The 13,623-nt window shown below is 38.4% G+C and overlaps 1 protein-coding gene across 2 annotated transcripts in view; it reads right to left on the reverse strand.

Moving 5' to 3' along the window:
* Nucleotides 1-13,623, reverse strand: part of NELL1 (neural EGFL like 1) — a 502,747-nt gene that overhangs the window by 3,202 nt on the left and 485,922 nt on the right. For both annotated transcript variants that reach the window (XM_019551935.1, XM_019551934.1), the window contains 2 exons: nucleotides 6,481-6,657; nucleotides 3,467-3,691 (listed from right to left, as the gene is read on the reverse strand). In XM_019551935.1, the coding sequence (XP_019407480.1) occupies nucleotides 3,467-3,691; nucleotides 6,481-6,657 (402 nt within the window). The remainder of the gene's footprint in view (nucleotides 1-3,466; nucleotides 3,692-6,480; nucleotides 6,658-13,623) is intronic.

Below are 13,623 nucleotides of genomic sequence, written 5' to 3' on the forward strand. Positions count from 1 at the left end.
CTGCCCTTTGGGCAGGGGGCTGGACTCGATGATCTCCCGAGGTCCCTTCCAGCCCTGATGTCTATGAAATCTATGAAATCTATGAAAATGAATTAAAGCCCAGAATCAGACCATAATGCAGTAAAAGCTGTGTTAACCAGCATTTTACCAACCGGAATACTCTGTTAACTGGATTTCCAATATTCCTCAATACAAATCTTCACTTTAGCAGCCAGAATCTTTGCTGAGTCTGCCTGGCCTGTGCATCAAGTATTTCTGTTGGTTACCTTGATTAGTGATGCTGCAGGGGAAAGGATGGAGGGAGGGGAAAGGGATCTGCGCGGGGCAGGGCGGGCTGCCGCTGCAGGGTGGGGCAAGTATAACTCTCAGATAACCAGAATTTTCAGATAACTGGCACCCCCATTACCTCACTCATGCCAGATAACAAAGCTTTTACTCCACTTTTTCTCTACTATTACACAGGAGACAAAAAAACTTCATACAGCATTTTATATGATACAGACACAGTTTCATAAGACTATATTTAGTTCTTTCACTGAGCAAGGAATGAATAAAATGGAACAGTTCTCTATCTATGAATGATACAAAGGACAGGCAACCAGAATTTGAATTCAACACTGGGTGCATCTACACGTTCATTAATATGCTTTTACCACTGCACATTAAATTTAGAACCTCTAAGATGAGGTACTAAATAAACCTGTATTAGGCTACCCTAATGCACAGTAGCAAAAGTGCATGCTTTTTAGTGACACGTAATGTGCTATATAGCCTTATTTTACTGCACATTAGAATACTAGTAGGGTTTTTGATGTGACACTCTAATATGATATAAAATAGGCTACTACACATTCAAGCACATGTGTAGAAGTGCCCAGTGTTAAGAAGTTATATTTTAATAGTAGTAAAATGACTTTATTTAGGGTTTGTTTAGTCCTCATTTTTATTTAAAAAAAAGGGTTTCTTAGGTAGCACTGGACAAAAATAAATCTTTTTGTAAGAAATGTAAATTTGCTTCAAGTCTAAGGTTATGCCTATATTTTTAAAAAGTGAGACAAGTATTTGACCTCTGTGTTTATATACGCCTGTGTGATGCTGTCATTTTGTGAACTGTCCATCTATACAGAATTCCAAAATTCCACTATAAAACTTAAGGTGGGATTTTGGAATTGAAGAACTCTGGTTTTCATTTCAGTCCATCAGATAGGTGAAATTTATTTATCAATTATGACATGTCTGTTATTTGCAACACATTAATTGTGAATGTAGTTTATTCAGTCATGTTCTTCCTCATACAGGGCTCATTCCAAACTACACTGAAATCAATGAAAAGACTCACATGAGCTTTGATGAGCCCAGATCAAATCTGTATTGCTTAGAAATAGTATCATTCTACATTGATTTTTCAAATATGATGGTTGCACTTACAGCATTATGTGCGAAATCAGGCTGGAAATCTTAAAAAGGACACACTTCTGCTTACTTTCCAATATTTCCTGTTTTACTGAACACACTGGCAAAAGCCAGGAAGTGCAAAGAAAGGAAGAAGCACAAAGGACTATAAACTTATGGCACATGAATGGAGCTGCCACAAGCGAAGGAATTAACAGAGTGTTCCTGGAAGAAATCACCATGTATTTAAAATTATCCTCTAATTACTAAAATACCATAAGCTGGGGCAGGTTTATTTCAGCTCAAGGGGTTGTCATGGAGTGGCACTGTTTTGGGGTGAGGTTTTCCTGGAATGTCTTTTTCATGCATTCAGGGTTAAGTTAATATATTTGATGCATCACTGGCATGATTTCCTACTGGTTTACTTTTTGTGTCATCATTTACCCCTGCAAACCCAAGTTATAAGTTGTGGGGCTGTGTAAAACAGCACCATTTCGTTTCAACTTCCATTTCACCATTTTGATGGGACAGTGTTTTGTTTCGAGTTTCATTTCATTTTGAAACCACTGTTCCATTTCCTTTCATAGAAACTGCTTCTCTGTTTCAACACTGTTTCAATGTGTCACCTATAGGCTATAATGGGGAAGCCCAAAACTGCCTATAACATGTCATTTCCTGCCTGATTCAGATGAAACTTGCTGCATTGGTAGCCCCTTCTGAGGCCACAAAGCCTGCGAAGTTTTAAGGAAATAGGTGCAGGGATTTCTGGGAAACTGCACCTCAAATTCTTGAAAGCAAAACTTATGCTGTGTGTGTGTTAAGCCAGCGGGGTGAAAACTACAGGCATGCTAGCCCCTGCTGAAGCCACGAAGCCTGCCAAGTTTCAAGGAGATAGGTGTAGGGGGGTTGGGCTTCTGGGACCCTGCACCTTATGCTGCTGACGGGCAAAACCCATGACATGGGTAACTGTGTGACTGACTGTGTCTGTGTTAGGGCACAGGGGGGTGAAAACTGCAGGGGTAGTAGCCCCTGCTGAGGCCATGAAGCCTGCTAGCTTTCAGGGAGATAGATGCAGGGATTTCTGGGAAAGTGCACCTCAAGCTGCTAACAAGCAAAACTCATGACATGTGTGACTGTGTGTGTGTTAAGGCACGCCCTCACCGGAACTGGGGCCTCTACATGACATGGTAGCTTGCCTCAATGAGGTCTACTCCTCCCCTACAGCCTCAGCCCGGTCCACCACTTTAAATGATGACAGGTAATAACTTAGTAAGCAGCACAGTAGCACCACCAGCATTTCAGGGAGCCAAACAGTCACAGTCAATATCAGAGCAGTCTTTCCTGCATCTTCCCCCTCCCTCTCCTTACTTTGTTTCCCTGCAGGCAAGCCCAGCTTCCGCCTTGAAACATCTCAAAACTTTTGAAGCATTTTGACTGACCTCATTTTGTTTTGAGGCTGTTTCAAAGCCCTTCGTTTCATTTCAATTTCACTGTTCTGAGCATGAAATGAGTCGAAACAGTGTTGACATGAGACAGCTGGGGAACTTTGCCCAGCCCTAATAAACTGCACTCCTCCACGTCATCTCTGAATTTGGCTCACAGTGATTCTGTTTCTAGTGCTCCTCTCAAACATTTGTTTTGGAGAACGAACAAGCCTAATTTTCAAACCCTCATGTATCATGCAATTTTTGTTGTTGTATTTGTCTCTACTAAACAGTTATTATTGCTTTAAAAGTACATTTTAATAAACTTCTGGAACATTTAGCCATTATTAAAATGCTATCCTAGTTCCATATAAAGAATTCCTCCAGGGCTTTCAAACAGAATAGTTTAAAGTTGCAGAAGTATGTTAAATATCTGTACTCATATTTCCAAGAAAATAATTATAGAATTACCATGTTTTGTTTCCACTCTGCAAACCATAAATTGTACATCTGTTATACCATAGGCTACATTATCTGTCCTTGGATCTATTTATTTCAATGCAAGTTGCATGAGAACTTCCAGAGCTAAAATATTACCCTGCATTTATAATATAGTCCAGATTTCCATCACCATAATATGGTCACAGTACCTTGCATTTGCAGGTGGTACAAGGAGATCCAACCATAGTCCACACAGAGCCACTGAGCCTTGTGATCCCATAGCCATCTAAACAGGTTTTTTGGATGTCGTAAGTGATGTTATCAGCTAGACAAGGGTCACTGACACAGTGGGGGCAACATTCTCCTTCTGAAATAGCTGTGTATTCACAGTTTGGATTTGGGCATAAAAGGGGCCAACAATCCACTTCCCCCTCCTGTAGAAAGAGAAATAAGGTGCATGGATATTCCTTACAAATCACTTGACAATGAGAAACAATAAAAAACTATAGCCTGTGACAGCATATTTGTGCAGCAAGCTGCAATTGTTCTAACATGTTAGCACTATACATATATTCAGCTAGTCAGAGCACAACATCATTAGGCACTGTTTCCTACAGAGCACAATATCATTTTGTTTTTTCTTGATGTAACAAACAATTCTGTTCTTTATCATGATAGGAATGCCTACATTAAAAAATAAATAAATTGGTGAGTTGTGGCTTCATACAGACATTTGAATAATCTGGGAGAACTGTCCTAAGTATGTTTTCCTGGTAGAAAAATTTACCCAGAACTGTGTGTACAGACCTGTGAGTGCTGAGGTGCTAAAGAATGGAGAGCTTAAAATGCTGACACTGTGCATCTGGATGGGGTCTTATGTACACATCTCAGCATGCTCTGCAGGCTCCATTGGACTGTCTGGCAAAGGATAGCTGCAGTGCATATGGCTGATCCTGGGAATGGGGCAGAGGGAAAGTTGGGGCATAGAGCCTGAGATCACCCCGTGCCTGACCTCCATACCCAGCAGAAGGTTTGGACTGGATAAGGAGTAGCCCTGGGTCTAGAACACAAGCCACATGCTCAATTTAAGGCATGAATCAAATCAGCCACAACAATGTTTTACATTAAATGTGGAGCATCTTTATGGCTGGTTTGCTTTATATAATTTATTGACTATGACACATTACAGTTTATGGCACAATTAACATGTTAAAAGCTTTAAGTTCATTACGGGTTAAAGAAAGCATTTACATATCTCCATAAATACACTATTTAAGACATACTAAGAAAGCAGGAAGTACTTATCACCTGATGGCTGGCTCCATGTAAAAGGGGTAGGGATCATACACCTGTTCCTAAATCTGGCAATCTCTGCAACTCAAGGGCCATGATACTTCAGCAGGCATCAGCTGAAGTGCAGCTTATTCCACCATGTCTTATAATACCTGACATGCTTTAACCTGTATATGCTCCCTACTGAAAGCAGCTGGAAAATATCCACATATATAGACTTTATACCACTCAGGGAATGCTCTTACTGGCCTCTTAGGGCATTTTTCCTTTGTGTTGCTTCAGACTGATAAGTATTGGGGTCCAAATGCTAATGGGCCGTGCATAATTTTTTAAAAAGGTTCTTATTTTTTAAATTAAAATCAATTTTTCACCCCAAGCAAAAATAGGCACTTGCTAAAGCTGTGTCCATAACAAATATCAATTTTGGTCATAGTCAAGTACCTAGAAAATATATTTCTTCCTATCCCATAATGCTAAATAACCAAAATAAAAACAAATTAAGTAAAACATACTTTAGGCTTGATCCGCTCTTAAACAGATAGTGAATCATAATGTGTTTAATTCCATTAAGGCTGTGCATACCCTATACAGAATGAAGAAAAAAATTAGGAAGTAGGGTAAAAACTCAGGCTGTATTTGTGCAGTTCTTAGCACTAAAAAAATGGAAGTGAAACAGATTCTGAGTCCAAATCCCAGAAACATCATTGACCTAGCTTATCACCGTAAATCACCTAGCCCATTCATGTCTCAGTTAGCTGAGCTATGAACTCAGGTGAGACACAAAATATCTTTTGGAAATATACTGAACTTGACTACTCCTGTGAATATTCCATTTAAGTATATGTGAATAACTTACAATTTAACTGAAAATCTTTGCCCCTTTTATTTCTTATGTAATTATATAAGAACCAGAAAAAGTAAACTCAAAACTACATTAAATTGAAGAGTCATATGCATACTTACAAAGTACAGGATAATGTTATGTATTCTGTGAGACCCCAGGCCTCAGGGAAGTCAGTATCAATATTATATATGTGCCAATTAGGGCTTTTTTTGAAGCGGGAACTCCTGTTTTCCTTGATTTGCTTTTAATTAAAATTGCTGTTTTACTAATTAGGATCTCTCCCCATAAAAGAAAACTGAGGAAAAATGGAGAATATAATAATAAATAGATCATGACCCCAGGTTCCCCCTGCGCTGGCAATAAGGTGTAGTGGGCTCTGATCCTTGAACTCACAACCATGCCTCCTGCCATGCATGTATGGCATGGAAGGCAGCACAGTTGTGGGGGTCATATATCAGATTCCATGACACCTTTACTTGCACATTTGCCAGGGTAATAATAATAATAATAAACAACAAGAACTAGCAACTGAGATTAAAAACGCTACTTGTTTTTTTTGTTATTCCTTCTGTTTGCTTGGTATTTTAGATTTTCTTTATCATGTTGGCCTTTGGTTTCCTAGTTGTTTGCTTTTTCAAGGCGTATTGGACTTTGTTTTTGATTCCTAAATTTCCAGTTTTGATAGGAAAGATTAGTCATATTGTGGGATTTGTATTTTAAAGAAAAAAAGTGGTTTTTATAAGTTAATATTTTGAAAATAACATAATTGATAAAAACTCTGCAAGGAATGTTGATAAATAAAATATCAATGCAATGAACAAAATTAAAATTGTTTCAAAGGTTTCAAAATAACTATGAAATTTTGTTGACCTGCTCTACTTAAACAGAGCTGACAAGACAGTTGTAAGATAATCTATTACCTTGCTTCTGTCTCATGATTCTAGGGCCTTTAACATCTTTTAAATAATAATCTAAGTAAAAGGGCGTTGAAGAAAGAATTAGCAACCTCCTATTTTAAAACATGCCTTGCTATAAATCCAAATCTTTATCATGTTGGCTTCTCTTGAAAACAGTTTATTTTCATACCAGACAACGACATTGCTGACAGCTGTATGTCCAGTTGTCCCCACTATGATACAGCTTATGTCCATTTTGGTCTAAACATTGACTGGTCACTCTGGTGTCACATTCTGGGCAGCAAAAGAGATCAACGCTGGGGTTCTGGCAATCACAAGCTGTTCGCCGGCAGAAAATCTTCCCATCCTGTTGAGAAAAAATTTTCATTGGTACTAAGCATATGCTACTAAATAGCAAGTTACTTCAGCTGAACAGACACAGTGATGAAGGTGTACAAAAAGCACACAGGTAGCCCAGGGAAGACCAGGGACAAACTCTATAAGATATAAACTTCCTTGGTGCCTGGCAAAATGGCCAGGGAGCTATGTTACTATGCCTTTGTCATGTCATTATAAAAATCACCTTTCAATGCCTCTAGTTTAAATGGAGTAAGGCAATTTCACATCTCATCAATTATATGACCAAAAATCTCCAAGTAGTCACCTCTTTCTTTAGTATGTATCAGAACAATAATTTTCTGCATACTTTATTTTCAATAACTGTGTGATTATCAAGAAAATCACTTTCAATAAATCAAAACTGAGCATGTAGTGCCATTAATTTAATAGGAAGCTATAACATTAAAAACAGAGAAAGTCACTGCTATCTAAGGAACCTCATATAACAAAATCAAGGTAGCATTCTAGTTTCCTCATATAACAACATCTAGGTAGCATTTATCTCTTGTTATAGTCTACATTTGGAATTTGAGTTCATCAGATAAAAACTACTTAGTCACAATGTATCATCATGCAAAATAATCTTGAATTAATGATATATTTTTATTCACAGATTCCTTGAGCTTTAGTTTTCTCACCACAAGTGTTAAATATTTACCAACAATGGCTACGTACAGACAGTCAAAAAGCCCAAGGCTCAGTCAGTTCAATCTTCACAGGTTAGTCTAAGTTACATAGACTGAACTGATAAGCAAGTGAAAAGACATTCACTTTTGATACTGGTAATGCAGCCACATGACTGCAGTGACTCAAGCCAGAAGCGGGGGGAGACACGGACAGACGGACGGACTAGAGCACTTAGGGAACTAGGGTTCCTAACTCTTTTGAATCTATTCTGGGGGTTTCCAGAATGCCAACATGCCCATGATACACAATGTGAATGTGCCCATGTGCTTGCGTACATCAGTTATGGATTACGGTGTGTAGACTTTACATCCGGAAGGCAAATGCACACTACTATTATATTTTAAAAACCCACTGGACTACTGTATAAAGTAGATTCATCATTTAATATGTATTTTAATGAATGCCGTATCATTGATCTCCCAGGTGACTCTCAGCAGTCTCCTGGAGATTTATATCTAAATCCTGGAGACTCCAGGGCAATCCTGAAGGGTTGACAACCCTAGCTGGAACAGACAACTTGGGCCAAGGGTGGCCCACTCACCCTGGATGGTGGTGGGGGAGGTTCCGGGGAGGTACAAAGCATCCTGGGATGCTGAAGTTAACTTGAATCTGGAGGGAATCTGGGACAGAAGTTCAATAAACCAATTTAACCTAAATCAGTTAAGTCTGATACTCCATCCATCCAGGTTTATCTTAAACCAGTTTTGACCATTTAGAAAGCAGTTTATATGCACTGAACTTCTGTTGTGTTCAGATTTAAACTGGTTTCCTATCCCTTATACTGGTTTATTTGTGTAATTTCTGTTCCTAGCCAGTACAGAACTAGGTACTCAGTTAGAACAGTTAATCAGAATGGTCATGGCTAAACATAGAAATTGCATCTGTACGTAAAAAAGAAAGGATATATTCAGCTGGTACAAAAGGAATAAGTGACTTTATTCCAAATCTTGATGAAAATTATGGAGATTATTGTGTTATAAATTATATCCTTTCTTATAGGTCAGGCAACCCACTGCTATTGCACATGCAGACTAAGCAACCAAAATCACAGTTTATAATGAGTTACTGAAAAGGTTTTTTATTATTATTTTGGCTTAAGTTTTTAGATGTTATCATCATTTACTGGTTTCACACTTACTCAGGTGTGAACAAGAGGCTTAGCAGAGAAAGGAACAAGGGACAGATTCTTTTAGAGTTTATTCCTGAATCATTCCACTAACTTTAATGGGGTTGCTTTACATTTCAATCAGTGCCAGGACTGAAACAAAAACAGAGGCTTTAGGGCCATAAATGAGGTAAGGCACAATATCAAAATTCTTCAATACCGCCACAGTAACCTATCGCTCTTGCGAGAAAAGGGACAATACAACTTGTTATTATAACCATAACTAATTAGATGTTTTTACATGAACCCTGATAATGTGTTTAAAGGACAATTCAAAATGAGAATTATCTGTCCATATGCTGACAAAATACATTATAGATCCAAAATAATAATAAGTTGTGTCGTGAGTTGCTTAGATCAGAATTATTAACATAAAATAAAATAGAATAAAACATCACACACAAAACAGGAACATGCAGAGGACCAGCAGCATGAAATTACAATGCTCATATTTGCTAATGACACTACAGGTGTTTCATAATATTCCTGAATTGATTTGCTTATTACAGATGATTGTGGTAATACTTAAAATTGCTCATTGTTTCTTGCAACAAAAAATAAACAGGAAACAAAACATGGAAAGGTAGTGAGCACAAAATCCCTAAGAAAGACTCAACCAACTTTCTTCAAGGCAAATGGCTAGATGGAAGAATTTAAGTTTATCCTTACTTGCTGATCTCAACTTGTGAGTCCAACTATGTAGAAGAGAACAGGGTCTCTTTGCATCATGCTCTATTGAGCAGTGGTAGGGAGAGAAGAATGAGAAACTCTGGGTCCACTAGCTACCCAGGGTAGCATGGATGGTAGAGAATAAAATGCTGCCTTAAAATAGTATATGGACAGCAGAATAAGAACTATTAAACTCCAAGGACGCAGAATTATGACTTTCTAAAGGAAAATTAACTTTCAGGGTAGAGTGGTATTACTATATCCAGTCCATTAATCAGGGAAAATTTTAAAGTTACAACCCAGCCCAAATGTTCATACCAAATGACTAGTACCACAAACTTAGGAGACCCTTGTGCTCTCTAGGTGCCTTGGCGTCACTCAGTCAAAAACTGCCACCTGAGCACTAGAGTTCTAGTTAATAACTGCTAGCAATAACCTATCCATTCTGTTTAGATTTGCATCCTCTTCTTGAAGATAATTTTAAAAATTCTCCTTTTCACTTGGTGACAGCAGTGGTGCTTTTGTGCTACTCACTGCTCCTGCACTGTTTACCTCTGGAGAGTAACTAACCTTTTACATTGTCTTCACTCTATATATTTCAGAACAATGACAGTGCCTGATATTTCTGCTGGAGACCTTTTGATAATCATAATGTACTGCTTCTCTCTCTATTCTTTAAGCATCTGTGATTTGTCTACAACCTTGCTAGTTCCACATCTTGCAAAAATTATTTTGATCCATATGCTATAGCGAGACAGAGCCTCTTACACTGCATCTTCTTACTTGCTTCTCTGGAATACTATCCCTATGTGAATGTTGGCTGTTTTAAAAAACAAACAAACAAAAAACTTGCTTTATATGAACAAAGAAAGGGAAAACTTATTTTCCTTTCAATGAAATAGTATCTTGTTTTCTCACATACTACCCCCCCATAACTCCCAATAAAGGCATGCACTTTGATAAGGCAGAATGAAGAAAAAGAAGTCGTGGCTGCACAGAACAGGGACAACGCCTAATGTTCAGCTCGCTTCTACTCCCCTTCCTGCTTAACCAAATGCTGAAACCCTAGCGTCTGTGGATTGGTCTCCATGTGTGGATCTATGATTTTGAAGACAGCTAAAAAGTTTGCAAACAGAAATAAGAGCAGAGAGACCAGGATCAGCTAGCAGACTGAAAAGCTGCCAGAAAAGCTTGATTTGTGGACCATCAAGACCATTAAAAGAAGAGGTGATCATTTACATCTATGGAATGAAGAACAATGAGCCATTAAATCAATTGACTCCCTCACCTGTCTGAATAGAAATGCCACCTCTGGAATCAAAGCAAGGTGATTCTATTTGGTGGAAAAATCAGCTTCCCTGCTTAAGACATGCACCCCAATTTTTTGGGAGGGTTATTTTTGAGAAAAAGTGGGTATGCAAAATATACACTAATAAACACTTAGAGATACACATACAGATGCATATCCAGATTGAAGTGCCTGCAACACATGTACCTTACATGGCTCACAAACTTAGTTAACTGAGTTTTCAAACTTAGTTAACTGAGTTTTACACTTTGCTTCTGTGAGTTTGGGAAACACTATTAAATGCTGAAATGTAACACAAGACTGGTTTGCAGGCCCCACAAAATTAATGGGAGAACCGTGAATGGCATTCAGATCCTTCTGGAATCTATCTACCACACTGCAATTCTGCCAGGGATGTCCTTTTGCTCCTCATTTGTGAGAACTGCATATTCTCTCTCTTTAAAGGGAATGCAGGATGATCTGATTTGAAGAATGTTTTCGAAACTATACGTTCAGCTAGGCCTGCTTTATGCACAATAGGTGGAATAAGAAAAACTAAGATTAAAAATGCAATTCTCTGTCAGTCCTGTATACCAATTGTCATGAGAATTTAGAAGCATTCTTAAAGAACACAGAGCAAATCTACTTTAGGCTAGATTCTTAATTAATGCACTCCCATACTTAAGATTTAGGAATTTTAATATTACTGTAAATTTTGTTGGGATCAGATACCACTACGGCTAGAGATTATCCAATATAATATATGTCTGCTGAAGTGTTACAACAATCCCTTGATTTTTACTTAAAAACTGCTATGTTACTGTATGGCCCAATCTTGCTGACACTAGTATTGTTACTTACGTTGGATAATAGCTTACTCCATAAATAACTCCTCCTAAATCAGTGGAACCACTTGAGGATGAAAATCCTACAACATGTGAGTAAGGTTATCTGTTTCACTGAAATCAATGTCATAATTCTCACAGCTATATATAATTTTCACAGTTCTTTACTGACAACATGTTCAAATCATTAACAGATAGGTGCCAACAGGTGCAAAACAGCACACAGTTCATAGTGACACATCCCCATAAAAATGGGGATAAGAAACAGGGTGGAGACAAGCACAAGCAAATACCTTTAATGAGTAAAAGGTCACACAGAAGTAACCAATTAGTCAACAACAAACAGTACACATGCTTTCATACTAACACTAGAAGTCTAAGATCGAAGGTGGAGGGGAACTTGAATGCTTAGCAGTAAATAATGATACTGATGCAATAGGTAACTAAGAAACATGGTGGAATGAGGATAAATGATGGGATTCTGTAATATCAGGATACAAATTATACAGGAATGACAGAGTAGGTCATATTGTGGGGTGGGAATGGCACTCTATATCAAAGGCTGCATCAAATCAAATAGGGCAGATTTTTCAACTGATGAGAGTGGTATCATAGAGTCTTTGTGGACAGAAATCTTGGGTTTCAATAGAAAAAGTACATCTAGGGATATACTACTGACCTCCAGGCCGGGATGGCAGCAATGAGCTAGAAATGCTAAAGGAGTTCAGAAGCGGTGACAGCAAAAAACACAGTAATAATGGGGGACTTCAACTATCCACAAATAAGACTGGGTCAATGTAACATCATGCTGGAATGCTGAGACCAAATTTCTGAATGATATAAAAGATTGCTTCCTGGAGCAGTTAGTTCTGGAACTTACAAGAAGACAGGCCATTCTTGACCTGGTCTTAAACAGTTCACAGGATTTGGTGAAAAGGGTCAGTGTCACTGAGTCATTTGGCAACAGTAACCACAATGCAACTGGGTTTGACATCCATGTAGGAGGGGAGACACATATCTACACAGTGGCTGCATCTATAAGAGACGCTAACCGCACAGTAGCTCATTACTAGTGTTGCATTGCATGAAGCAACACTACTGTGCAGTAGTAACAAGCTACTGCATAGTCAGCATCACCTGAAAGCTATTTGGTGATGCTACTGCACAGTTATATGCACAGTCATTTAGTACTTGTTTATACTAGTACTAAGTGTTTGGGCAATAACAAGTGCTCAGTCAGCATTTCATATAGACATGGCTCACATCCTTTAACTTTAAAAAGGAAGATTACATCAAAATGAGGAAGCTAGTTAGAAGTTAAAAGAGGTGAGGAACTTGCAGGAAGCATGGGAACTGCTTAAGAACACCTCATTGGAGGCACAGAGCAAATGGATACTGCAAATAAAAAAAGAAAAGAAAATGTAGAAGTCAAATCCTAATGTAAAAAATAAAAAGAGCATAAACATAGCAAAGCAAGCGTAAAACTGTAATAAGACAAGCTAAGAGAGAATTTGAGGAGAAACTTGCTAGACACACAAAAGATGACAATAAAAAAATATTTCAGTACATTAGGAATCAATTGGGCCTTCAGATGATCAGGGTGTAAAAGAGGTGCTCAAGGATGTCAGAGCCATTGCTGAGAAACTAAATGTATACTTTGCATCCGTTTTCTTACTTGATCCACTCCTCTCCAGGGACAAGTCAGTGGAACTGACCCAAACTGAGGTTTCAATACAGGAGGTCGTAGAGGAAATTGAGAAACTAAACAGTAGCAAATCACTAGGACCTGATGGCTTTCACCTTAGGATCCTTAAGGAGCTCAGATTGTAAATTGCTGAACTCCTAACTGTAGTATGCAACCTATCATAAAAACAGTGTCAGTACCAGAGGGCTGGAGGGCTGCCAATGTGACTCCCATATTTAAAAAAGGCTCTAGAGGGGATGCAAGGAACTACAGGCCAGCAAGCCTAATTTCTGTTCCAGGAAAACTGGCAGAAACAATGATAAAAAAAGCATTGTTCAGCACGTGAGTGAAAATGACTTGCTGAGGAGGAATCCACATGGCTTTGTCAAAGGGAGTCTTACCAACTCAGCAGAATTCTTTGAGGTTGTCAACAAGGGTGGATCGGGGGGGATTCAGTTGACACAGTATATTTGAACTTCCAAAAGGCCTTTGACAAGGTCCCCCATCAGAGGCTCTAAACTAAATTAGGTAGTCATGGGATTACAGGGAAAGCCCACTCATGGACTAGAAATTGCTGTAAAAATAGAAAGCAGAGT

This window comes from Crocodylus porosus, unplaced genomic scaffold (assembly GCF_001723895.1).
Source record: "Crocodylus porosus isolate Cpor-Errol unplaced genomic scaffold, CroPor_comp1, whole genome shotgun sequence".
In the NCBI taxonomy this organism is placed as follows: Eukaryota; Metazoa; Chordata; order Crocodylia; family Crocodylidae; genus Crocodylus; species Crocodylus porosus.